Genomic DNA, 24,649 nt, shown 5'->3' with positions numbered 1-24,649 from the left:
CATTAGTCCCAAGAACGCTTTAAAGGATGAGTGCAATTTTCTCCCCTGTTTTGGACTGGAAGAGGTGACAAGCTGATGGGTGTGCTCGGTTTGGGAGTCGCTTCTTTATGAATTGGCATCTTCTCTGTTGCTGCTGCTACACGCTGCAGAGCTGAGGTCCAGAGACAAGATAGGAAAGTAAATGCAAACCCCACAGGGGCAGTAATTCTGCATCGCCCAGATTTGGGAGCACCTGTCTTGGCACGCATCTGGGGTCACCTGAAGTGGTTCTCTGGACTGTTGGATATCAGGCTTCATGAATGCAGAATGTAAACAAATCATTCTGGGGGATATGTTGGTGTTTTTCCATTCCTTGCCAGATGCTTTCAGCTTAGCAAATGGAAGGTGCCTTCACAGGTCGTGCAAGTGATGTGTGTGGTCACAACGAGGCAGTACTTGTAGGTTCAGGTTTGATCCTTACCTATTTTCCTTGAGTGGCCATGTAACAGGGGTGACTCTGGGTTTCTGGAGTCTCATGTTAAAGAAGTGTTGGGATTTCGTAGATACAGAGTATGTCCTGGGGCCAGACTGAATCTCCCTGGTGTAGCGTGCTTTCAAATCTGGTGGTCAGACCTGTGCTCTTCCTGCTGATAGCAGCTGAAGTTTCAGGTAAGGCAATTACCCCATTAAAAGTACTTTTTTAAATTGCTCCATCAGACAATCTGTAGCTGGAAGTAGTAGAGAAACTATTGCATATGCTGTTCTTGGCAGGTCGTTAATTTATTCCTGGAAAAGTTCCTCTTTGTGTTTTCTTCCCTAAAATTACTTTCTGTTTTAGTGTAGATGCATGGTAGAGCTCCCTCTCTCGCAGAGACACGTTGCATCGTGTAATGTAAGTGATGTGCTGCAAGGCTGGTGGCTTGAAAGATGTCAGGAAGGAGAGCAGAAAACACCATTAGCTACTTAAAATTCTGACTGAGGGAAGAAGATGGATCAAAAGAAAAATTCAATGGGAGATGCGGCTGCTCAGGGGAGCTAAAAATTTTGCTCCTTTAATCAAAAATTACAGCTTGCCAGGGGCAGAATCCAGCAGTGATGTGTGATGCCATCTCGCTGTGTGTTTCGGGGGCTAAGCTGCTGCCTCAAATCCACCGAGCCTTCACGATGGAGAGAGGAGAGCAGGAGCAGGGCACGCTCAGCGCTTTGCAGGGGGCTGCCTTTTTGGTCAGCTCATGTGCAATCAGGTCAGAGCTCAGAGACACGAGTGCTGGGTCTAGCAAGGGGAGACAGGCTCTTTCCTTTTTATTCGCAGTCTCCCTCCCTCACTGCATATTCCCGTCTTTGCTTGTGCTGTTACGTGGCAGGATGCAGGCACCTGGGGTACCCGCTGGTGCCCCCAGCAGTACCAGTAAAGATCAGTCCCTGGAGCCTGTGGCTTCGTACCGGGCCGTGCTGGTTGCAAAGGCTCGGGGTCCTGTTACAGCTCCATGAGTCACAGCAGCATCTATTTATCAAAAGCCCCTGTTGCGCGTAACGTGGTCCCCAAATTATATGTGGCTCCTGTTGTGGGAGAGCTCCTGCCTGTAGTTAAAACCACCGTGGCTGAGAAATGTGCGTTTTTAGCTTCAGTTTTGGTGAAATGATGCAAACCAAATAATTGTCATTGCCAGTTATGTATAATCAAGTGTCTTACCTTAAAAATGACCTTCACTGGGAAAACCAGGTATAAAAAGTTTTTTTTTTTTTTTTTTTTTTTTTTTTTTTTTTTAATTTGAAGCACACCCTCTGGAATAAAATCCTGCATTTTGTGCAGAAACTGGAAAAGGCACTACTGAAAAACCCTGCATACAACAAATAAGTCATTTTATTTAGTTGAAAAAATATTTTGGAAGGAAATCACTCTGAGTTTTGATCAACCTTGACACACAAAAGAAGAAATTATCTTTATGTGTAACATAAAAGGGAGCTTAACCAAAGGCCAAAATAACCAAGCAGAGGGAACATCCAGTGTTTAAAACAAACAGCCCGAGCTTTAAGCTTCTCTCTGATCTCTTCCATTAAAATTCACTCTTGCAGACTATTGGGCAGGGAAGCCTCCCATCCCCCGGATAAAAGAGAAGTTTAGCTTAAAGTAAAATCTGCAGTGGGCACCCTGGTCGGTGCCTCTGCTGCTGGCAGCCCCAGAGGCATTTCCCTCCTCTTTTCCCTGGTGCTCCAGCCTGCGAACGTGGCACACGCGGGGCTGTGCGTAACGCAGGGATGCTCAGATATATTCTGCTCCAGGGGAAGCAGCCCCGGCAGGGACACCGTCGGCAGCAAATAGGGATGAGGGAAGGGCTGAGCAGCTGGGTCTCGGGTGCTGTGCTCCTCTGGGCGATGTACGTGACTCGAGACAGCTCCAGGCTCTGCTGGCGCTTGGTGCTGGTTTATAGGTTTTGCACGGAGCCCTTCCCACCCTAATGGGCTGAAGGGGGAATCTGGCACACGGGTTTCAGGCGTGACTGCTGTCTGTGGAAAAAAACAAATGTGTTTTAAGGGCCTGTGATCAGAGGATCCTGTTCAGATGTGGTATCACGCTATTCACCTCAGCCTGGTTACTAATCCCAGCACTGAGTTTGACCCTCGAGCTTTTTGTTTTTATCATGTGCTTTGATATGGTCGTAAAAATAGTGACTGGCTGGCAGAGCTCCAGGGCTTTGCTTTATATTCTAGCAACTGTGAAATGAATGTGTTTAAAGTGCTTTTATGCTTCAGGATATTGTCTTTTTTTTTTATTATTATTATTATTATTTTTTTCCCCCTCAGGACTATTTTACAGCTCACATTTGCTGTTCTGGGGACATCTTTGTTGTCATCTGCTTGTTGTGCAGAGCAGGTTCTGCCCAGGTTTGGCTTTGCCCTGGACATCAAACCGGGGAATATGGAAACACAGGGTTTTTGTGGAAATGCTGTGTTGAAGCAGCATGAGAGAGGAGAGATCAAGCAGGAGGTGGATTGGGACCTGGAAGCCCTCTTCCTGTGGTAGATCTAATCCTGTGCTGCTTACCCCGTCAGACGTGACTGGCGTTTGAACTTTCTGAAGCATCCGATACTGGGATATCGCATCCCTGCCGGGCCAGGACCGTCTGTGTGCCTGCATGGGGGGGAGACTGCAAGTGTCTGAGGAGCAAATCCTTGTGCGTGACTGAGCTGCTGTCTCCCCATGCCAGGCGAGTCAACAGGCTTTTTATATCCCCGAGGATTTGTGTGTGCCACTGAGAGGCTCTGGCAGGTGAAATTCTGCTGCTTGGAGGGGCGGCTTCTGCTGAGTGGGGCGCACTGCTTGCTCTTCTGCTGCATTTTAGCAGCAGACACTCAGTGTTGGTCTGCATTGGTTTTATTTCAGTATTACCCGACAAGTTGTTAGTTTAACTATAAATGCGTCCTTGCTACTTGCTTCACAAACCTGTTCATCCTTCACTTTTATGAATAGCTGTCCTGTGGCTCTTGCATTTTAATCTCTGCTTTGAGGTGACCCTGGAATTGGTTATGTCTGGTGTAACTACACCTGCCCTTCTGGTGCTGCTTCCACATGGGCTGGAGAGCAGTTTGGTTTCATGGGTGCTGCATCCAGATTGTGCCTCCAGTTAGTGCTAGAGAAATGCAGGGAGCGTACTTTGTTTGCTTTGTGCAGGGAAATAGAGCTGCTGTCTTGCCTCGTTCCTGCCAAACCCCTTCCTTACAGAGGGGTATTGTAGACATGAAGAGTGTACTTGCCTGTGTCGAAGTGGATAGACAGCACGTGCTGCTCCGTGAAGGCAAGTCCCCAAAGAAGGCACCTTTTCTAGGCCAAGGTAGGGTGTAGGACAGTTGAGCTGGACATTATCAACCTTGGCTGTGCATCATGCCCTGTGGCAGGCAGTTCCGCAGCACGCTGCCAGTTACCTTCTGCTTGTCCTGCTGCCCAGCCTCAGCACGAGGAGCCCAGCAGGGACCTCAGTCCTGGTCCCTCACAGGGCAGTGTGTAAATGGCTGCTGGGCAGGGACCAAACCTTGCTGGATTCTGTCTGGGGTGGCTAATTTGTTCCAAACACTGCTAATAATTAGACGAATAAAATGATTAGTTAGAAAAGGAATTCAGTTTATTGGGAGCATGTTCCAGAGTGGTTTTATAGCTCTGAAATAATACTTTGCCAATCAAATAAGTACTGTGGAGCAAAGAGGAACACAGTAGCCAGTTTGGCAGTTAGGAGAGCACTGCCTGCGGCCCAAGGCTCAAATTAAACCTGATATGAAAATGCCCTTTTTTTTAAAAAAAAAAAAAAAGATTGGAGCTCAAGTCTAGATGGTGTTTGGGTTGATCTGAGTCCTGCCTGGTTTTGTGGTGAGGAGTTTGGTAAGGTTGTTGGACTCGTGATAGATAGCCAAGCCCATTTCCACAGTTCCTTCTGGGGGAAGATGTTTTCTTGTCAGCTGTCAGAATCACATGAACACAAAACTGGGAGAGGAATCTCATCTAATGCCAACCTAGAAACAAGGAAGGGTGCACACATACTTTTGGACGTTACTGTGTTTGTTGCCCAATAGCACACAGCAAAGGAGGGGAGAATAAGAACTGTCTTCTTGGTACCATGCAACTGAAGTCAGCATTTGCTTCACTAAAAGAGTCTTGACATTGTCCTTCAAAAGGGGTCACTAAGGTATGTGCGAGAGCGTTGACGTGGAGGAAGCTCTACTTGAGTTGGGTTTAGGAGCAGATCTCCAGGCTGTTTCCATAGCTAGAGATCTCTATCTCTGTTCCTGGGGCGTTTTTGTATGTGAGGTGGGAGAGATGCTTTTACCTTCCTGAAGGAGGTCGTAGGTGCCTGGTAGTCAGCCACTGTTGGCTGCTGATTTTGGAACAGCAGCAGTGGGAGCGGCATTTATTTCCTTCTCCAGCTCCAGGCTGGTCGCAGTAACTGAGTTTCTGCATAAAAGAAGGGAGAAGAAAAGGGGATGGGAATCCAACTGGTTGGAAAAATGTTTGGAGCCACGCATGGACTGACTGCATCCCTTCCCACTCCCTGCTTAAGAAACAGAGATCCTTGGAAAATGTTGCTGCTGGTTTCCATGGGATGAGGGAAAACCCAAGCCTTGCATGCCAGATGCCCTATCAAGGGGAAAATTGTGACACGGCTGGGATATTATTGGGATTGCTTTTTAATGTCACACCTCGATGGAGTCTGAGGTTATTAACTGGGGGATTGACTCTCGATATTGTGGCCAGATGCGGCAGCTGGCTGAGCTCCCTACCTTCAGAGCTCACTTTTAAATCATACTTGGATCATTCACCCTGCCAGGCAGATTTGCAGTTCAGCAGTGTGCTGGAGTCAGTTTGGAGTTCAGAAGGGCTCCCGTGTTCATGAGAAGGCCTCTAAGAGGCCTGGCGGGTGTTTGCAAGGAGGCGGTGGGCTTGCTGGGTGTCAAGCCTGCAGACAGGAATTTGTGCCTCTGTCCCATAGATGGAATTTCTCTGACCTCCTGAGAAACCCTTTAGCCTCTTACAAATAGCGTTTTGTCCCATCCTTCTCCTTAAATCTTTGGACAGAAATGGGGCTAGGCAGCTGGAAGATGTGATTTTTTTTTTTTTTTTTTTTTTTTCATTTTCTCTGTTTTTCTTAGAGCAATTTCTCCCTGTGGTAGTGATTTGTCAACTTGGAGAGCCAGTGGCACTCTCGCTTGCTGTTGCGAGTTAAGATGTGGTGCAGTTAAGAGACTGAAGCCATGCGGCAGCCTCTTAAGGACTCCTGGCTGCTGAGTGACTGCAGTCATGACCTGGCTTTTGCCATCGTGGAGGGGCTGCGTTACTGGAAATGTGGCATCCACAGCGAAGGAGGCTTAACAAGGGCTGGAAATTGTGTAGGCTGCTGCAGCTGTGGCAAGAAGCGAGCCAATCTGGAGAAGATTCAGCCACCTCCAGCTGAAATGGGAAGTGGGGTGTAAGGGATGTGGTGAGGGTACCGGAGCGGTTTCTGTGGAACTGGGGCGAAGAGGGGCCGGGGGGTACCTGCTCTTCTCTGCGAGGCTGGAGGAGCGCCAACGTGCTTGGTCAGGCCGTAGGCCAAGCACACGGGCCTGTTTTGGGGAAAGTCCAAAATTTTGGTGGAAGGATGATAGTCGCCAATAATTTGGATTTTCAGCAGAGCCCGCAAGTCAACAGTTATACGAGTCCAGGGACAGTAACTGTCACTTCCTTGGATGTAGTGTCAAAGAGGAAGACCTTGGTGGTCAGGGGCTGCAATTCAGCAGTGGAGTGAAGTGCAGGCTTCAATTCCATTGCAATCTCTGGAACTTAGGCCCTTTCTTGAAGAGTGGCCTGCCCTTCCTTGCCTTGGCGGTCCGAGCCTCCAAAGGGATCGGTGTTTTGTTCTCCACAGACTGCTCAGTCTCTGCCCTGTGCTTTCCAAGAACTCCCTGTCTTGAGGAGACAACATTTATCTGTGGAACCAAAGCAAAGCTCTCATCATCTCAGTGTTGGGAGAAGGGAGATCTGCTGAGGAGATCTTTTTGTAACCACAAGGAAATCAAAATGCTTTTTTTTAATTTTTTTTTAGGTTTTTCTGTAAGACTTGCCTTGTGCTTACAAGCTGAGGAGAACTTTTTAGCTGTGTTTCTGTTGCTGGGGAAGAAGCCCCACAGAGAGCGCTGACGGGAGCGGTGGTTCGGTGGTTTTGCCCTGTGGTCAGCTGTGTCTCAGGGCGGGTGGTTATCCTCTGCTAAAACTACCGGCCGGTTTTCCAGCTGGCTTCCTTTGCTTACCTTCAGGAGCAATTTGGCTGCTTAACGGGGAGGAGAGTCTATGGGAGCCTGATGGTGTCTCACTGGCACCCAAGTCTGCGGCTTTCCCAGCTGGAAGAGCTCCTGCCTTCACTTGGTCTGAATTTGTCTTTTCCCTCAGATGGCAACAGCCACAGTGGCTGTGACAGAGCGGGTTTGGTGTGTCTTGTGGGAGATTTCCTCAGTGTTTTCTGCTTCCAGTGCAATTTGGTTGACCTACAAACAGATCCTTTTTTTAATATTTATTTTTATTTTTTTGCCTTGGATGCCAACCCACTGGCCTTCAGAGGGATGAATCGCCCCAGCACTGCACTGGGAGGTGTTCGTTCCTTGTCCCTGAGGCAAACCAGACAAACCCTGAAGCAAATGGTGGTAGTGCTGAGGGCAGCCCTCCCTTACAACCATCTGCATCTGCTGGTGTGTGGGCAAGGGTTTATTTTTGTACTCAGGGACTCCAGATGGAGAAGCCAGCTCACGTCAGTGGGCTGCAGGCAGAGATGGGCCCGTGGAAGCTGTGGGGCTGGAAGCTGGAGATCTTCCCTTGCAGCTGGCTTTCAGGGCAGCCCACCCGCTCCTGACGCACGGCGAGACATGGAGGTGGATGGGCAGGGAAGCAGTCTTCCAGGGTGCCTGATGCACCCGTCTGGTAGCACCTGGACTTATGTCTGTCGTAGTGTTGTTCTGAGTGGCTTATATTTGAATAGTATTGACGCCTTCAGAAAAGGTGCTCTGGGCCAAGCCCTGCTGGTGTTACTCCCATTTCACAGGGCAGAGGAGGGTGAGATTTGATCCTCTTTGGACCTATCTCTACTCAAAAGATGGTTGCAGGGGAATTACAACAGTGGAAAAAAATCCTAGCTCTGCCCTGAGCCATTTTGCAATAGGACTCTTTGGGGTGTGAGCTGTGATGCTGTAATTCACACCTCGTGTGTTTTGTGGCACTCGGCCGACTGCTTCATGCCCTTCACACGCGGCGTGAGTGATTTTGCCTCAGGTGAAGGTGGCTGCAGGGCTTGGCTCTCCATCCGCCGCCTTCTACTCCATCTTTCCCTTTGGCAGCCAAAGTTGTGGCTGCTCGGGTCAGGCCTGGTGTCACCCTAATCAGCTCAAACTCTGGTGTATCCTTTGATGAGCATAGCCCTGGTCCTAGCAAAACTCAAGGATGTGTTACATGAAATGGAAGTTGTGTGCTTCCCTATTGTGTTTGTATTGCTCCTGGTACCTGCTGGGGACGTTTAGGGCAATAGGGGTTGGTGCCTAGGAGCAGAAGCAAAGTTTGAAGCCTGAAATAGATTAAGAGGTTGTTGAGCGTATCTATCTTTTAGATGGATCTCTGCTTCAAATCTCCTCTGTAAGAGCACACACTTGGGGAAAGGATTTTCAGATTGTATCGTTGTTAATGAAATGCTTGGCAGGCGCTGCCTTCGTGCTGCAGCTCACTTCAGGGATGCAGTAACCCATTTGCTGCCGTGGGGTGGGACAAAAAATTGTTGCTTGCTTGTCTGTGTGTCTGGACACCTGTGAGGTGGCAGAACTTTTGTGTGCCCTTTGATGGGATCCCCAGTCCCATCAATGTGCTGGCAAAGCAGCTGCAAATTCGGGAGCTGCTCTGAAGCTGGCAGCCCAGCCAAACTGAAGTGGAAGCATCTCCTTTTTTTTTTTTTTTTTTTTTATCCTTCTTCCCAGCCTCCAGGAGCACAGGTTACAGCCTGTCCAAGGCCATGAAACAGAGGCACTGGCTTTGGTCCACACCGTGCCTGAGCAGGCCATGGGTGCGCTGGCAGTCAGGCCTGGCCTGCTGTCAGGACGCTGTTTCTTATTATTATCTTTGCATATCTGCTTCGTGTTAAATTATAGTGGTGCCTCCAGCTCCTTCCTGTGTTAGCACTTCATAAATTGGAATTTAAAATTGCTCTGGGGACCCAGGTTAAAAACTCTGAATCCTCCGAATGGCAATTGGAGCCGAATCCTCATTTTGAAAAGGCCTCTGCCACTTGGAGGCATTACACCAGCAGCAGTTGGACCTCGTGGGGTTGGTTGAAGTGTGTGGTGGGCTGGATTCTGGGGTCCCACCAGGCAGAACGGCCAAATCTGAGTGGTGCTGTTCTGTGGTACCATGCCCCACAAAAATGGGGGCTTCTGAGTGTTGGTGGGGCCTAGCCGGCTGCTGGTGCTGCAGCCCCAAGGAGACACAGTTCAGCTCCCATTTGGGCATCATCTGCCTGGCCTAGGATCCTCCTTAACCATTTACCTAGAGAAAGATCTGAGACGAGTGCCTCTGACCAGTTTGAGAACCTGAATTTGGGATGTATACATTTTTTTCCCCAGAATCCTGCCTAGGAAATTCCTGCCGTCTCCAGATGCTGTGTGTGTTGAGTACAGCTGTATTAGTTCGTGAAAGCCTGCTGTTACAGACAATAATTTTGCTAGGCTTTGGGTGGTCACTTAAGCTGATTTAATAGTTTCTCTCTGAGGAACATTAATAATTCCCTTTAAGTGGCTAGGAGTGGGAGAATATTCATGTTTGGGGATTGAAAGGAAGAGGTTTATTTATTGTTCCAAGGCACTGTAAACCCTGAATTTGACAGAAATGTAAACGTGTGCAGTCAGTTTGCTGATTCACATTTTATTACCGGTTTCAGTAGAACATGTAATACAGGCATGGCTCTAAAAGGCTTATTTTGAAGGTGACACATGCTGACTTGCAGCCGCACTCTCTCCTTCCAAAAATGAGTAACTCCCAGGGTATGTGTGGCTTGTGGCTGGGTTGTGATAGGTAAATGAGAAGGAATTTGTGTGGCTGCTGTCACCAGCACCCCTGACATAGAGCGCGTTACTAACCGGCAGCATGCCTCAGAGCAGGAGGGAAACCGAGCGAGGGGCAAATCCCAGCCCAGGGGCAGACAAATCTGCTGAATGCTTCATCTGGGGACACGGAGTTAGGCAGCGTGACTGTCCTGCCAAGCAACTATCCCAGTGCCCCTCAGTGAAATGTATTTTCCTGCTGTAGGGTTCCTATATCTGCAGGTTTTCAAGGGGTTGTGCCCCATGGAGCGGTGATGCCTGGAAGCCTTCACGCATCCTCTGTATCCCCGACCTGCTGTGCAAAGTTTATGCACCCACGGACCCTGCAGCCTGGAGTGGTGAATCAGCACCACCTGGAAACCTGTGGGGAAGGCTGGGTGCGTCTGCGTGTGTGTGGCCCAGCTGCAAACTGCAGGCTTGGAGTGGGATGTGCTGGGGCTGTCTGCGATTGTCCTGCCCGTCTGGGGCGGGAGAGTCAGAAGGCAGGAAGCCAAGCGTGGGAAAAGGAGGGAAAACGAGGATGGTTGTGAGAAGAGGAGGGGGAAAGGAAAGGGCAGAGACAATGGTTCAACTTAGCAAAACGGCAGAAGGGCTGAGGGTGTGAGGATTTGGCAGCGTCTTCCCGACAACCCTCAAGTTCCACAGGAAGAAGGTAATTTTGTGGTTAATTTGGTGCTGTGCCCCCCCTGTTGGGAATCTGTCCTGCACAGGACTCTTGCATCAGTTTTTCTGGCCTGGCCAAAAGTATGGGGGAAAATAAGGATGGCTCTCCACCTTTGCCTTTTCTGTAGTATTTCACAGTGAAATTCAGGTGGTGTTTGCAAAACTAGGACACAAAACCATCTTCTTGCACAGTTCTCTCTGCAAGAAACTTGGATTTCACCGAAGCCTGAAATCAAAGGGTGCTGCAATGAAATAATTTCTTCCCAGTGACTTCCACAGGCGCAGATAGATGCAATGCTGAATTTTATTCCTTTCTTTTAGATTTTGTTGCACGTTGTCAGTAGTGTCCTGCAGAAAAGTGCATTCAGTGCTGCACATGTGTGGTCATGCAGACAGTATAATCAAAGATGTGCATGCATTGCACGCTCGTTGAATGGTGTTTACAATTTGAGGATAAGTCCATTTTTCACTCTTTTAGCATTTTGCAAATAAAATGCAAGTACTCTTCTCTCAGTGCATGGTGCTGACTGCTCAGTGATGCTTTGCTGGTTGGTCCAGGTGATTTGACCTCAAGTTTTATCCTCCAGTCATGCACAAAAACTGTAGTTGTGCAAATTATGGAAATGAGAAGAGCTTTTCAGAGTTGTTTTTTCATGGAGTGTAGGTCACACTTCAAGTACTGTTCCTCTCAGCTCTGGCTTCTCGAGTCCGAGGGTCTCTTGGTTTACATGAACTTGTTTCCCTCTACTCAAAATGAGAGGAAAAAAAATCCCAGTATTCTATGGCAAAATCCCAGGAGAATTTCCATTATTTGGACTAAGAATGTCCCAGAGCTTTGTCATTGTTCTGGAAGGGCCTGGAGCAGTTTTGCTCCCTTTCCCAGGCCCTTGCTTTGCTTTTCCAGCACTGCATCTGGGGGTCATATGTAAGGTTACAAATCAAAGCCGGAAGATTTGCATGCTAATATAAACTACATGCAAGTGTTGGTGCAGTGCAGGAATCCCTGACGCGACAGGCCAAAAGGAAGGTTGGGTTTTAGGAAAACCTCTTTCCAATTACAAGGCTGACTGCAGGGAGTTTTTGTGATTTGAGTAATTAAGGTTGTGTACTTACACCCTGCAAGTCTGATCGGAGTTGAAACAGGGCCAGCAATGTGATGGGGTGCTCTGTCCTTGGGCAGCCACGAGCTGCAGATGCTCTAGCACTGCTCCAGAGTTGGGAAAAAGCTTCAGTACGGTTCTGCTGGGAGAAGGCAAATGGGCCCTGGTTCTCAGAGCAGAAGGAAGGGTGTCCGGAGAGGTTTCCCATGGGGATAAATAACTCCGTGCAAAGATGTGTTAGATCTGGGAAATAATGATGTCCAGGCCGTATGTTCTCTATATTTGTCTCCTTGGTCTTGATACATTTACCTCCATGGCAAGCAGGTTCTTGTTAGTTCTTGTTTGCCCAAGCTATTCCTGTGCCCCTGGCCCCAGGAAACTCAATGACAGTTGTTTTGGCTCCAATGGGTTAGTCTGTGTTTCTTTTCAGAACAAGTTCAACTACCAGTCAGTTTCTAAGACCAATTTAATGAGATGAAAGGAAAATCTTTCAGCTACATTTACTTCAAAGACTTGAAATCCAAATGGAAGGGGGTCCGTTTTGTCTGATTGTTGCTTTTCCCAAATCCTTTCTTTTTTTGAAAAGGAGTTTCTCTTCTTTTACCAGACAGCTCTCATGTTTTGGGGTCCTCAGGAAGCAGGGATCACCTGCTGGGAAGAAAGACCCAAGCACTGAGTTAAAGTAGTTTATAATTCTCCTGGGATCCAGATCTGAGATATAATGAAAACTTTTTACCTTCAAATGCAGTTGGATACGTTTTTGTTTGCTTGCCTTAGAGAGCCTCTTTCAGACCCAGGTAGGGTATTTGAGAAGGCTACAAGGAACCCAGGTTTCACAGGGAGCCTGAATGCTCTTATTTCCATTTTACGGTTGTCACTCCACTATTCTGTAGGTTTAGTATTGTGTTTTCTGATGGTCTATCAACTTTTAAGTGGCAGGAGCTCAGTTCTGCGATTATTCTGCTTCACAAATAGCTCCACCACACATGGAAAGTAAATGGAGGTGGACGGAAATGGATTGGAGGCAGAAATGAGTCTGCACAGATGCTCCGTCTCCCTCATCCAAGTGTGTAGGTCTAACGGGTGGGTGTTTTCCTCTCCCCTTGTCTGCCGTTTCCTTGCAGGGAAGCTGCTGTTCTGCTTCCTGAAGCTGGGAGGCTATAACCAGGGAAGCAATGGGTCTTACTAGTCCTATTTCTTACTCTCCTTCCGTAAACTCCAGTTACTTGGATGTATTCGAGAAAAGACAGGAGCCTTGACTAGTCTTCGATGTGATCCAGGCTATCAGTTAAAAGACAAAGTCCTGCTAACACAACACAGGTGCGTGACAGTGAGAACTAGACGCATCATATTCTGCTGTAACACACCTGAGGGTGAAGTTAAATGGAGCAATCGGACAAGCCCGGCAAGAGGCTCAGAAGTGGCTTGCAAACAAGCCTCAGAGCTCTGAGCTGTTCCAGTTCTGCAGCTCCATGGTCAGGTTGTTGTCGCTGGTTGTGGGCACCAGTTCCACATTTTACCTTCTTACCTTCTCTTATGGCTGTACAAATGACCAAGAAATACGATGGAGAGTTTTATCCCTTTGGCTTAGGGCTCTGATTGTGTGGGCTTGTTTGCCATCTGGTTAGCAGGAAGGTGCTGTGGAGGCCTGGGGAAGTTGGTGCTTAAGAATCCAAATTGGCAAAAGCCAAAACAAAAACAAACAAAACAACAACAACAAAAAAAACACCTTGAAATGTAAAGGTGAGAGTAAAGAGAAGTTTGAACCGTGGACTTTGAAACCTCATCCATTCCTGAGAAAAATAGGGAAGCTACTAAGTATTGTATTGCTCTGCCTGTGTGCACGCAGTGAGCTGGGTTTGTCGCTCAGACACAACCCTGTTACTCTCCTGGTCCCTACACGTGAAGCTAGGAAAAAACAAACAAAAAACTCTAGCCAGGTGCCTCTACTGAAATGAGCTCCTCTTCCTGCCTTCCCAGGGATGTCTGCTGGCTGGCTTGAGGCAGTTGTTTGCTGTTCTCATTAGTGTTTAGGTAGGAGGATTTGGGAAAGAAAACAGGATTTCATCCTGGTTTAATGCTGTGCCAGGAGGAAGGTCTGTGCCCACGTATGTGAACGCAGTGGTGGTGGGGTTTTCTGAACTAGAAAGGAGCCAGCGTGGTTCTTGGTGTCTGGCTGGGTTCAGAGCTAGCAGTGAGTTTATTTTCCTTGCACATAGAATAGATTTGATGTGTTATGGCTAGAAAGGCAAGCAGCATTAATCCTGATGTGTTGCCTTTCACAAGACCCTGAGGAGAAGATAGCAGATGAAGGAAAACGCTCCTATCCCCCTTCTTTTTTTTTCTCTCTCTCCATATGTTTAATTAGACTGTAAATTAGCTTGCAAATTGTGATTCAAACTGCAATTGCTGTATCCTGGATAAATTTCCTCTGTGGTGGCTGCCCGCAGACAAGACCTGGTGATTGCCAGGGCTGTCTAATCCCTTCCTTCCAAGCATCCTGCAGCTCTGCTTTGCTTCCAGAACTTAGGTACGTGCAACACTTGTCCGCTAGACCTGTGGGTTGATTTTTGGCTTGTTCTCAGTTACACTTCCCCCGTTGGTAATGGAAACGTGAGCCCTGCAGAGGGATGGCTGTGAAACCACATCTGCTTCGTGAGGCAGCCAGACGCCCCGCACCTGCGCGCGATCTGTTCTGGCCCTCGTGCTTGGGGCTGCTGCACGGCGCCCTGCCACTGGCACAGCCAGCCCAGGAGAGGCCTTCCCCTTCGGAGCTGCCTGCGTTTTATGTTTCTGCTGTGTCCCGTGTCTCTGTTTCTCAGCTCACTCTTCAGATTCCTGGGGTGAGAACAGCCCTGGACTGGGTTTGAAAATAGCCCTTCCTCGGCTCTGGCCTGGCTGAGTTGTGGTCCCCTGGAGGCCGTAGTGCTGAAAGGTGACACCGCGGTGAGGTACCGGAAGGTGGACCAGGAACTGGGGACCTCCACCCTGAGCGCCCTATTGCCTGTGTCTTGTGAGGTGAAGGAAGATTGCTAAAAATCAGCCACGATGCTCTGAGGGGCGAGTAGCTTTGCTCCTTCAGCCTCGTGGGTACAGAAAGCTCTCTTGGAGCCGAAGCAGACTGGGGAGTGTTCACATGCTGTGCTCCGCCAGCTGAGCTCCGCCGGTGGGAAATTTCCAGCTCACAGGCAGCAACAACAGCTGAATACGGGGGAAAAAGAGTATCTCTTCCAGCTTGGTCGTGACTCACTGGAAGACAAACATCCAACGCTTTAATACAAGGCTTTTGAAGGTGCTGATGTTCTCCAGGATAAAAGGCGCTATCCTGGTGATATCTGCGTACAAATTGCACCATATTGTTGTTTTTTGCATTCATAAAACTTTCTTAAAAGCTAGTATTTACTGTAATTACTTATTAAAGATTAACAGTGCCCTCTGTTATGGGTATAGGCATGTTTCTAGTCTCTGCTCTGGAATCTTGTCTTTGCCACCAGCTTGGGTATTTGTAGAGATTTTTATCCTGGGCTCATCATTCTGCTCGTTTCAGGCATTTATCTTCCACTCCAGATCAGCGGTAGAAAACAAAACATTGTCCTCTAAAAAGCCACTTGAAAAACCAGTCACATGAGAGCAACCTGAATTCTGTTCCTCTGGGGTTTGTGCCAGCTGGGACTGGATATTTTCCATTGAAAACGAGACATTCAGTGATAAAGTCGTGCCCAGTGACAGTTGAACTGATGTTTTTTTGTAGTAGGAAGTCATCTCTTCTCATTGCTTTGTGTAGGCAGTAAAGGGAGAGCTATAACTTCAGCTGGCAATAAATTTCTGCTCTGTGGCGGATCAAATGGAAGTTTCCCAGAGCTGGAATTAAACAATAATTAGCAGCTGATAAAATCCCCTTGACATCCTGCACCTTCTTTCATGCAGCATGAATATTAAGAGCTGCTCATCAAGCACAGTTCCTGATTAACATTCTCCGGTTTGTACAGGCCTGCTGCTTGTTTCCTTGAGGAAGGATTTGTTTTAAAATAAATAGACTGAAAAAAAGACTTGGATGTGTGAAATGAAAATTAGAATGTCTTTGTAGCTTGGGTGTCCAGTGACTGTGCAGTGAGTTGTTTCCTACTTCTACTTCAATTATTTATTGTTAAGGACTTTTTTTAAAGGATTTTGGGGGCAAAACATTTGAATATTGGCTGTGTTTTGACCCCTTGCAGGTCATAAACGTGTAAAGCAGATCTTTTTAACCTAAGTAATTATTTATTGTAGTAATTCACAATTTGCAACCCTGATTAAAGCGTAGCTCTGTGCACTGCATTTCCTTGGAGGAGCTTACCCTTAGCTCTCCCCTGGGTAGCAGCAAAGTGCCAAGGACCAGGATTACACCCGACAGCGCTGGGGAAGCTCCCTGCTTCATCATAGGTGCCTCCCATCAGGGAGACCTCACCTCCAGGCCCTTCTGCAGCTCTCTGCCCTGTGGCTGGGATGTGTGCCAAAACAGTGGCTTGGGTGGCTCCATTTTAGGGAGCCACCAAATGCAACAGAAAGCTCTCCTGGCTCTGCAGGCAGCAGCAGGGGAGATGCTGGGCATTCGAGCATGGGCCGGCTCTCGGTATTTACCTGATATTTCTTCTGCCTCCTCATCCCGTGCATTTGCATGACCTCGGGCTCCCACAGGACTGCTTTTCCCCTTCTCCCCCGGGATACCGTTAATCCCGTTCACAGCGACCTGTTTTAAGATCTGAGCAAAAAAATATGATGAGGTAAGCTGATGTAATGTTTGCTGCTCGTGAAAAGGTTATGGGTCTGGGTAAGGCAGCAGAAGCGAATAACCATCAAACTCCGATCTCTGAAGGAGGGAAATCTGATATCTAAGGCTTCTGAAGCCTTTGGACCTTGCTTTTAAAATCTGGCATTTTACTGATCTTTTCTGAGTTCACGCAGATTTATTACTCCCCGTTACTTCAAATGGCTTTCCAGAAGCAATTTGATTTATGCAAATAAGGATGAAAATCAATCGCCATTTCAGATTTTTGCACCTGTGTCCTGTCGCAGATTTTGAGCCCGTGCATTTTTAGCTTAACAGAGCTCCACGTTACGATTAAAGGCTTTCCTTGCTGCTGCTCTGATCTTCCCATGAAAGAGAAGCCAATGCGTCTGTACGCTGCCCAGTTCATCTTTTGCTGAGTGTGAAGAGACCTAGGGCTCAAAGAGATTTAATTCTTGTTTTAAACGTGCCGCAAAATCCTGGCTTGGCTGAAGGCAGTGGCGGTTTCCTTCCTGCAGAGCCTGGATATCAGAGATGGCACCACATCTGCACAGTGCAACGGGGCCCTGATCCTGCACCGAAGGCATCCGGCCTTGTCTGCTGCGTTGGCTGGCCCCAAAATCCCCTCGCAGCCAGGCTGCAGCCCTCTCGCACGTGGTGGAAGTGTTGTGCCACTTCCTGCGCCCTGAGCGATGCTGAGGGTGTTTCTTTTTTTGGGGTTCCTGAAGAGCAGCGTGGGGAAGCTCGAAGTGCTGAGAAACTCAAAAGGTTTGCATGGCTGTGGCGTATTTTTCTTGCTAAGTTCTGGAGAAAAAACACGTAATTAAAAACTATAACCATTGTTCAGATGTGCAATGTGTTCCTCCTATCCCTGTCTCATCCCCTTTGTGAGAACCCGGGGCCAGAATTACAGTATCTGAAGTTGCTTTTGGATCCCAGTCAGCTCCCATCTGTCATGATCTGTTTTTAATTGAATGGGTTTTCCATCTGAAAGTAGCTGTTGGATAGCGAACAAGCAGAAATATTTGTGTTGTGAATTAGCCCAGAGTGAAGCTACAAACTTTTTTTTTTTTCACAACAAACACATGGAAAAATATTCCGCAGTGCAGTGCGGCTGGTCTGAAAACTGGCAACAGCAGCTTCCGTCCCAGGGCCTGACCCCTGCGGGATGTCTGCACGGGTAAGATCTTTAAAGGGGGCCTGAAATGCTCATGTCACTCGGTCTTATCGCCCCTCGTGAAGCCGCACAGTTGTCAGCGGTGTGTCTGTGGGTACTGTGGGAGCCGGGTCTCTTGGCCTGGTTTTCTGGGAGAAATCTGAAGCAGAACAGGTGAATAGCCTGGATTTATGAGAGCTGTGCTCTCTTGGGAGCAGCAGATAGGTTGCATGAGACAATTCAGTCAAATTCAGGCTCCTTGCCATCAGTGCTCTATAAAAGGCCCCAGGTCTCCTTAACAGCGTGTCCAGCTCTCAGATATGATGGAAGTGGGCTGTGGGAGACAGGGAGCACGTGGCCCTGGGGACTGAACGTGGTCCTAACAAGCAGGGAGGGAAGTGAGGCTGCAGGACCTCTGTGCTCCCAGGGCATCAGATGACACCTTGATCTTACCAGGAATGAAGGGGGGAAAAGTCCCCCAGTGGTCCTTGGAAAAGTGTTTTTCAGCCTGCTCTTCAACATCCCTCCAGGGCTTTTCATGCAATAGCTCTTATCTTTAAAAGCAATAACCCAGCATCTGCACCTTGGCAGATGGGCTGGTGTCCTGGAGAAGGGGGTGATGCTTGTCCATCCTCCATCCCTGCAGGCAAAGGGCAGAGCTCCTGCTGCAGGCAGGGGCTGAGGGAGGAGGGATGCTTTCCTGTTTCCTCTGCCAGATCCTTATTTTGCTCCATATGCGAAACCTGGAAAGTGCTTTAAAGACCCAGGAGCTGCCCTAACTGTGATTTCCATTACTCTGGAGTCGTGTGGTCACCTTTAGTGACCTGTGTTAGCTCAAGTCTTGTTGTGTCTCGTGCGTTTGTCAACAAGGCAGCAGGACCAGCGTTGGGCTTGAAGGCTGGTGTACCTGAGACCAGAACTTGGCTTGTTTTTTTTTTTCCCCTTTTTATAAAATGTTTTGGAGGCACTAGGGTCAAAAGGAAATACTTGTGTGCAATATGTGTGTGTACGTGTGTGCACTTGTGAATCATTTTTCATCATGTCTTCTGGCAAAAGTGTTTCTGTAAGGTGACTGTTCAGGATGTGTAATAGGGCTGGGCAGGGGAAACCTTGTGTTTGTTCTGGGCTTGTGCTGTTGTTTCCACAAATGTAAGAAAACCATCTCGCCCTCACTGACCTGCTTCACATCACTTTTGAATCAGTCTGATAGGTAACAGAGGTGCTGGGCTGAACTGGCTGTGTTTTACAGGGCTGCAATCCCACAGCCCCCAAGCTGAGTTCCCTTTGAATAGACTTGTTGAACGAGAGCCATGTGTTGCCGGGGAAGGGCCAAGGTCACATCTCCACGTAGAAGGAAAACCTGGAGCATGGAGCAGGAGACCAGCAGCCCGCAGGGGGTTGTTGCCTGAGGATAGGAAGAGCTCTTATGGCTGCAGGTCCTGGGCTCCTCCAGACAGGCAGAGGGCAGGGTGTGCAACCAGAGACCAGAAAATGTTCTATCACTTGGTCAAAGCTTTTTCCCCGGGATAGCAAAATCCATGGGAGCTGGTGATGAGGAGGGGTGCGAAACCACCATGGGTTCCCCTGAGACCTCTGCTGAAAGCTGCGACAGGGCAACACCTTTAATTTCAGCTAGTCCCACACCTTGGGTTATATTCCTCCTTGTGAGCAGGAGTAGCCAGAGAAATGCTGAATTCATCTGTTCTGGCTGTCCAGCCTTTGGACATACCCTGTGCTTCAGAGCCCGTGTTGACTTGTGTTTTCTTTTCCCCGACCAGGTCTATATAATCAACGTAACATGGTCCGACCTGACTTCCCAGATCATCTACCGGAGATACAGCAAGTTCTTTGATCTGCAGGTAAGTCTGTCTTTTCTTACACAGAACGTTATTTCTGCTCATACTTCGAGGCATGTCTCCAGCCGGGATGATCTACGTTTAAATAAGGCTTTGTGCTTGTTTGGCCTGTTACATGTCACGATCCTGAAACTTTTCAGACTCTGTCCTTGTAGGGTATAAGAGAAGTGGGTGGTATGCTCACAATGAGTAACTTGCACTGTAAAGACATTTAGAACTGGCATTTTCATGAATGGTTCCTATTGAAGAGGGAATCTAATTTTAAATACTTGAGATGCACTTAGAGAGGGAGCTACATCTTGGGCCCCCAGAAACTACTTCCCTAAATTGCTGAAAAGAACAGAGCTTTTGCACACTCCCATAGCAATTTAGTAGTGGGGACAGCAGTGGAAACCTTCTGTCCCTCCTTCTAACCGCCTCCCCAGCCAGCCAGCGTCCTGGTTCCTGCTGATTTGTTTTAAATACCCAGTGTGGCTCTGTTGCTTTATCCCATGCCTGTGTATTTAGGTTTCATCGAAAGCTTTCTTGCTGGAGTGATGCTGGGTAAAGCCTGAAGCCAGGAAACTAGAAAGTCTAAATGACAAAGTTTCAGTGTGGGCATCAGTTGCTTTGTTTCTAGAGCTGCTGCCAAGCACCTGTACAACTCCGGAGAGCTTTCTGGCTGCTGTCCTCTTTAGCCATAATCCAGATCCATTGTGTCTGTACCGTTCCAGGCAGCAGGACTATAATTGCCTGGGGTTATAAAACCTCTGCTTGGGAACAAGCAAAAACAAAAACTGAGGTTTAACAGACTCCTGAACTTTGGGGAAAATGCTGATTTGGGGCTGCAGCTTGTGGTTGGAACTGGGCTGTGTTCAGAACATCAAATGAGTCCTCATACCCAGCGTTAAGGACACGCACAGCCGGCTGGGCTGTGGCCTGGGAGGTAACAGTGAGCCAATTTGCTGGGATAACTTAGAAAAGAAATGGTTCCTCCCTTCAGTGCCTGGTTGGAGATACCTTGAAGAGTAAGTTTCATCATTGCTCCCCCTTTTCACACTGCTTGTTGTACTTGGACATCTGAAGTCTCCGTCCACTTTTGAAAGCTATACTGGTTACGTTCGTCTGGCTTTGCATTGGAAGAGTGGACAGTTTTTATAGCCAGTCTCGATGTCCATGTTTGCTGTGTGACTGGAAGACAAAAAAGGGATGTTAAGTCCCTTTCCACTTCTTTCTAGCCTGAAGCACCACGCCTGTCAGTCCCACTGCTACGAATGATATGTGCAATGGCTTCTCTGTTTCTGATGTGCTTCCTAAAGATGCTCCACTCTGTAATCACAAACATTTGTTGTCCGCATGGCTTGTGCCCCAAACTGTTTCTTTCTCTCTTTTTCTTTTCGCCCCAGTTCTGTTTTCATGCGTATGTTCTTCTGGGTCTCCTGGCCTTTCCTGGTAGGTTTGAAAAGTTCCCATCAAGCGGGGAGTTATCAATGGGGTTAGTGTGTTGGACAGGAAATGATGTCTCAATCAGGGAGTGAGCCCTGAAAGGTCCCATTGATAAGTGCAAGGGGGCCTAGCGCCAGTGGAAAACTCCCGCTTGCACAACGCTTCTCCCCCCACGAGAAAATACGACAAGAAAGTAACAGAATTCCCTCCCTTAACCCTTTTCTCTCCCAGGGATCCCTGTCAGGGCCACCACTGCCTGAGCAGCGCCAGCCGTCTGCAACAGCCTATTTAGCTCGTGCTGTGAGGCACTGCAAGTTACTGAGTCCAAGGCCCTCACCTGGGGTTTCCATGATCTTGTCCTATCTCTGTAAGCATGTCACCATGTCTAGCTGTGCCTCGGTTTCCTATGCAATATGGGGGCAAGGCCCTTTGTGCTCACGCTGCCATAAAGTGCTTTGAAGCTCCTAGAGGTGGTGATTCTTTTTTTTTTCTCTTGCTCGTTATTTTTTTCTGGGCTCCTGATGCTGCCAGAGCATCTTCTAGGTGAGGCAGGGAAAAAATGGGCTGTGGATCTTGAATTGCAACTTGTATTCATGATTCTAATTTGCAAGTCTGCAATGGGAGTTAGAGAAATAAATGATGGATCAGGGCACGTTGGGAAACCCTTGCAGTTTGAGGAGCCCCTGGCTTGATGTGCAGTGATTGTTGCTCAGCGGCAGATGCTGCTTTACCACAGCATGGGGGGAAGCAGGCACCGAAAGCCTCAGGTAGGAGCTGGGCAGCCCCTGCTGCAGCTGCTTGCAATTGCCCATGTTTAAGTGTTAAAGTCCTCCTGGTGTTGCAAAGCAGCAGTGTCAGGGTGTAGCAGTGGAGGATTCCCCATGTTTGCTGTCTGAACTGCGACTGGCTTGTAGTGGGGATCTGTGCTGGGCCACATCTTGCCTTGCAAGCAGCAGTTCCCAGTTGTATTAAGATACCCTGAATAGAAGAGAGATTTTTGCAGTGGAAAAGCCAGATCAGAGCTTTTCACGATGAAAATTGGAGACCAGCATGAAAATACCAGGCCCCATTCCCCAAACTCTTGAGGGGCTGAACCTGGCTCTTGGTCACAGACCATGCCGTTGGGGTTGGAGGTGCCACCAGCTTGTTGATGATGAAGGCAGTTTCCTCAGATCCCCCTCTCTTTGCTCCAGATAAGGGGCTGAAATCTGTGATTTCTAGATTTTGGGTGGAACCTGAGCTTGTGACCTTGCACAGTGGGACTGGCTGGACCTGGTTTTTGCAACCTGCTACCAGGCACGGCAATGTTGCCTTAGTGTAATCAATCTGCTTTGGTAGTGTCACTCTTGTGATGCGGCCCTTCCAGCACAAAAACCAAGCCAAGACCCAGTGAGTAATGCTCAGCTGGTTCACAGGCACCACTCGTATCTAAAACAGCTGCAGTCTGCAGCTCCCCTCATCCCACTGTGCTCGTGACAGAGCTGCGTTTCAGGGCTTCTGAAGGCTGCACGTGCCTCCTTTGCTCTTGACTGAAGTGGAGGAACAAGGGCTGACTTGTAACGGCTTAATCAGGGCTGCGATGCCTGATGTTGACAGTGACACTGGATAGGACCCATGGGGGAGCCCAGGGGGCTGCCAGGGGCAAAGAGAAAGGACTACAAATAATTATTTTCACTACTGTAATTTCAGGTTTTTTTTTAAAAAAAAGAGCCAGCCCTTCCCTGAATGGCTGTCGCTGCGACAAATGGCTCAGAGGTTTAAGAGCCCTTATATCGTACTGTTGTATGCTGTTGTGTTGCTGTTTTTATTTTTTTAATACTTCCTAGCAGATCCTGTTAGGCACTGAAGGCAGTTAGAGGCTGCTCTGTCCCAGGGATTCAGCTCCTGGAAGTGTGTAGCTGTGCTGTTCCACCAGTGCCTGGGCTTGGATCGTGTGTTGGGAGGTTTTCAAGATAAGTAATAGGGCAGTGAATCTGGACACTTGGTGGGATTTTGAAGCTAGAGTTTTCCCCGTGAATGTGTGGTAAGTAGAAAACAGATCCAATGCAAAGAGCCAAGCACCAGTTCTGTGCTGCTTCGGTGAGGTCTGGAGATCTCTAAATGTGGGCTTGAATGGTGCCGCAGCACCCTGATTTAATTGTGCAACCAAGTCACATCTGCTGCTGCATGTGGGTCCAATCATGGCAGCAGACTACGTGTGGATGCCAGAGTTTCAGTAAATAGGATTGTAAGTATTGAGTTAGCTCTGCGTAGATGAAAGCAGTACGATAAATTGCTTGTCAAGTCCAATTATTTGTTGTCCTTCACTCTGGAGAGGCATTTGCACCTGAGCACCCCGTGGGGTCATAGCCACCTCTTAGTGTAATATTTTAAATGCCACTTTCTGATGTGCCCTGCACCTGGGTCCTTGGCTCTTCCTGCAGTACAGAACGGGGGAGCCCATCACGGGGAGAGCGATGTGAGCATCTGCCTGCAGCAAGTGCTGAGCCTCGTGCCAGGCTGGGGGCTCATGCAGGCACTTCACCTGGATGCATCTGAGTTTTCCCACCATCACCGGTGGGTTTGCTGGTGGTGGCAGCAGAACCCTGTTCCGAGCTGGTCGTCCCGGTAGGCAGTGCTCCTGTTGAGAAAGGAGCTGAGAAAGGAACACTTTTATTGGGATAGCAGGGATCATGCCTGGCATTTCCACTCTGCAGTAAAAGACATCTACAGATGTAAGGCCCCTGTTTTTGTTGCTGGAAAGTGCTTTTGCAGGACGGAGATTTGCAGTCGAGCATGTGCAGAAATTTCCTAAAGCATAAGGTGAGGAAGGATGGGGATGCAGCCAGCTCACCCTCCCAGTGGCCACGCTGGAATGGGAAGCAGCAACGGGGTTTGGAACTAGTGTGGGTGTGGAGGGTGGCTCTTTCCCTCCTGCCCAGCTCACCCTGCCAGTTGCTCAGTGACACTTTGGGATTTTACAGATGCTGTACTGGGTGCTGCCCCTCTCTGCTGAGAAACGCTGTCCCCCAGCAAAGCAGGCAGGGCAGATGTGGCCCTGCTTCAGTGCCTGGTACAAAGCTTTCCCTTCCATTACAAAGTGCAGCTTTCTCTGAGACAAGGCACAGCAGCTGCCTTTGGTGGCATGCAGTAATCCCACATTGTGTTTCTGATGGTATGAGAGGCGAACAACATCCCCGCCAGAGCCGCAGCAGGAATGTAAGGTAGGCAGATCGCAGTGTCTGCACACAATGACCCACACAGACGTTTTGGCCACAAGGAGACATATGAAATGTCACAATTTTGAAAAGGCAAATAAACAAGGCGCTGTTCAAGCATTTGCTTTGTGTATCAGTTAGCAAAAAATTATCTGGCTGATGCAGTCTGCTGATCTAAGCAGGTTTTCTTCAAAGTGATGCAGAAAGAGGAACTCACTAGCAGCCAATTAGAACATTAAAAAAAAAATAAAGAATATCAAGAATTTTATTAGGGAGCGGAAAGAGATGCAAGTTGTTTCCAGCCTGACGATAAAACATCAAGAGCTTCATTTGTTATTGCTAGGGCCATCCTGATTGTTTATAGTGCTATAATGAAGTAACTGAGCGCTGAAGAGCACATTAAACAAAAACGGTACTATAAAAAAGTCCTCGCGGTCTGTAACTCCGCTTGTTCAGACTGGAATTCATCTGAATGCTGCTGCTATCGATCCTTCTCCTGTAATGTGCTCTTCCGTACCAACGTCCCTTCTTCTGTTACCCAAGCTGTATCGAATACTGTAACATCCACTCTCATTTCCAGCGGAACTTCACCGCGTGCCTGAGCACTTGGTATCTTACAGGGTTACTGGGATTTGACATGACCTGCAGCCTCGGGGTATTGGCGTCCTGGGGCAGAGCAGAGGGGTAATCAGCACGGGGTGCTTGTGGGCTTGCTGCCTGATGTAGCCCTGATGAAAATGCTTACGTTCTCAGCGTTAGTTAATTAGGGTTAATTGCCCAAGTGGAGACACCCAATCACTAAATCTGGTGGTCCAGCACAGTCTAACTCAGTACCGACTGTTTTTGTGGGACATACGGTGCTGGGTATTACAACGTTCCTGCTTTTAGCTCTGTAGGAGCGGCGG

General features: G+C 48.3%; 1 protein-coding gene across 4 annotated transcripts in view; it reads left to right on the top strand.

Moving 5' to 3' along the window:
• SH3PXD2A (SH3 and PX domains 2A) overlaps positions 1–24,649 on the top strand; it is a 248,826-nt gene that overhangs the window by 20,722 nt on the left and 203,455 nt on the right. For all 4 annotated transcript variants that reach the window (XM_035329641.1, XM_035329642.1, XM_035329639.1 and 1 more), the window contains exon 2: positions 19,045–19,125. In XM_035329641.1, coding sequence (XP_035185532.1) covers positions 19,045–19,125 — 81 coding nt within the window. The remainder of the gene's footprint in view (positions 1–19,044; positions 19,126–24,649) is intronic.

This window comes from Oxyura jamaicensis, chromosome 6 (genome assembly GCF_011077185.1).
Source record: "Oxyura jamaicensis isolate SHBP4307 breed ruddy duck chromosome 6, BPBGC_Ojam_1.0, whole genome shotgun sequence".
NCBI classification, from domain to species: domain Eukaryota; kingdom Metazoa; phylum Chordata; class Aves; order Anseriformes; family Anatidae; genus Oxyura; species Oxyura jamaicensis.
This window is presented reverse-complemented; position numbering and strand designations above follow the sequence as displayed.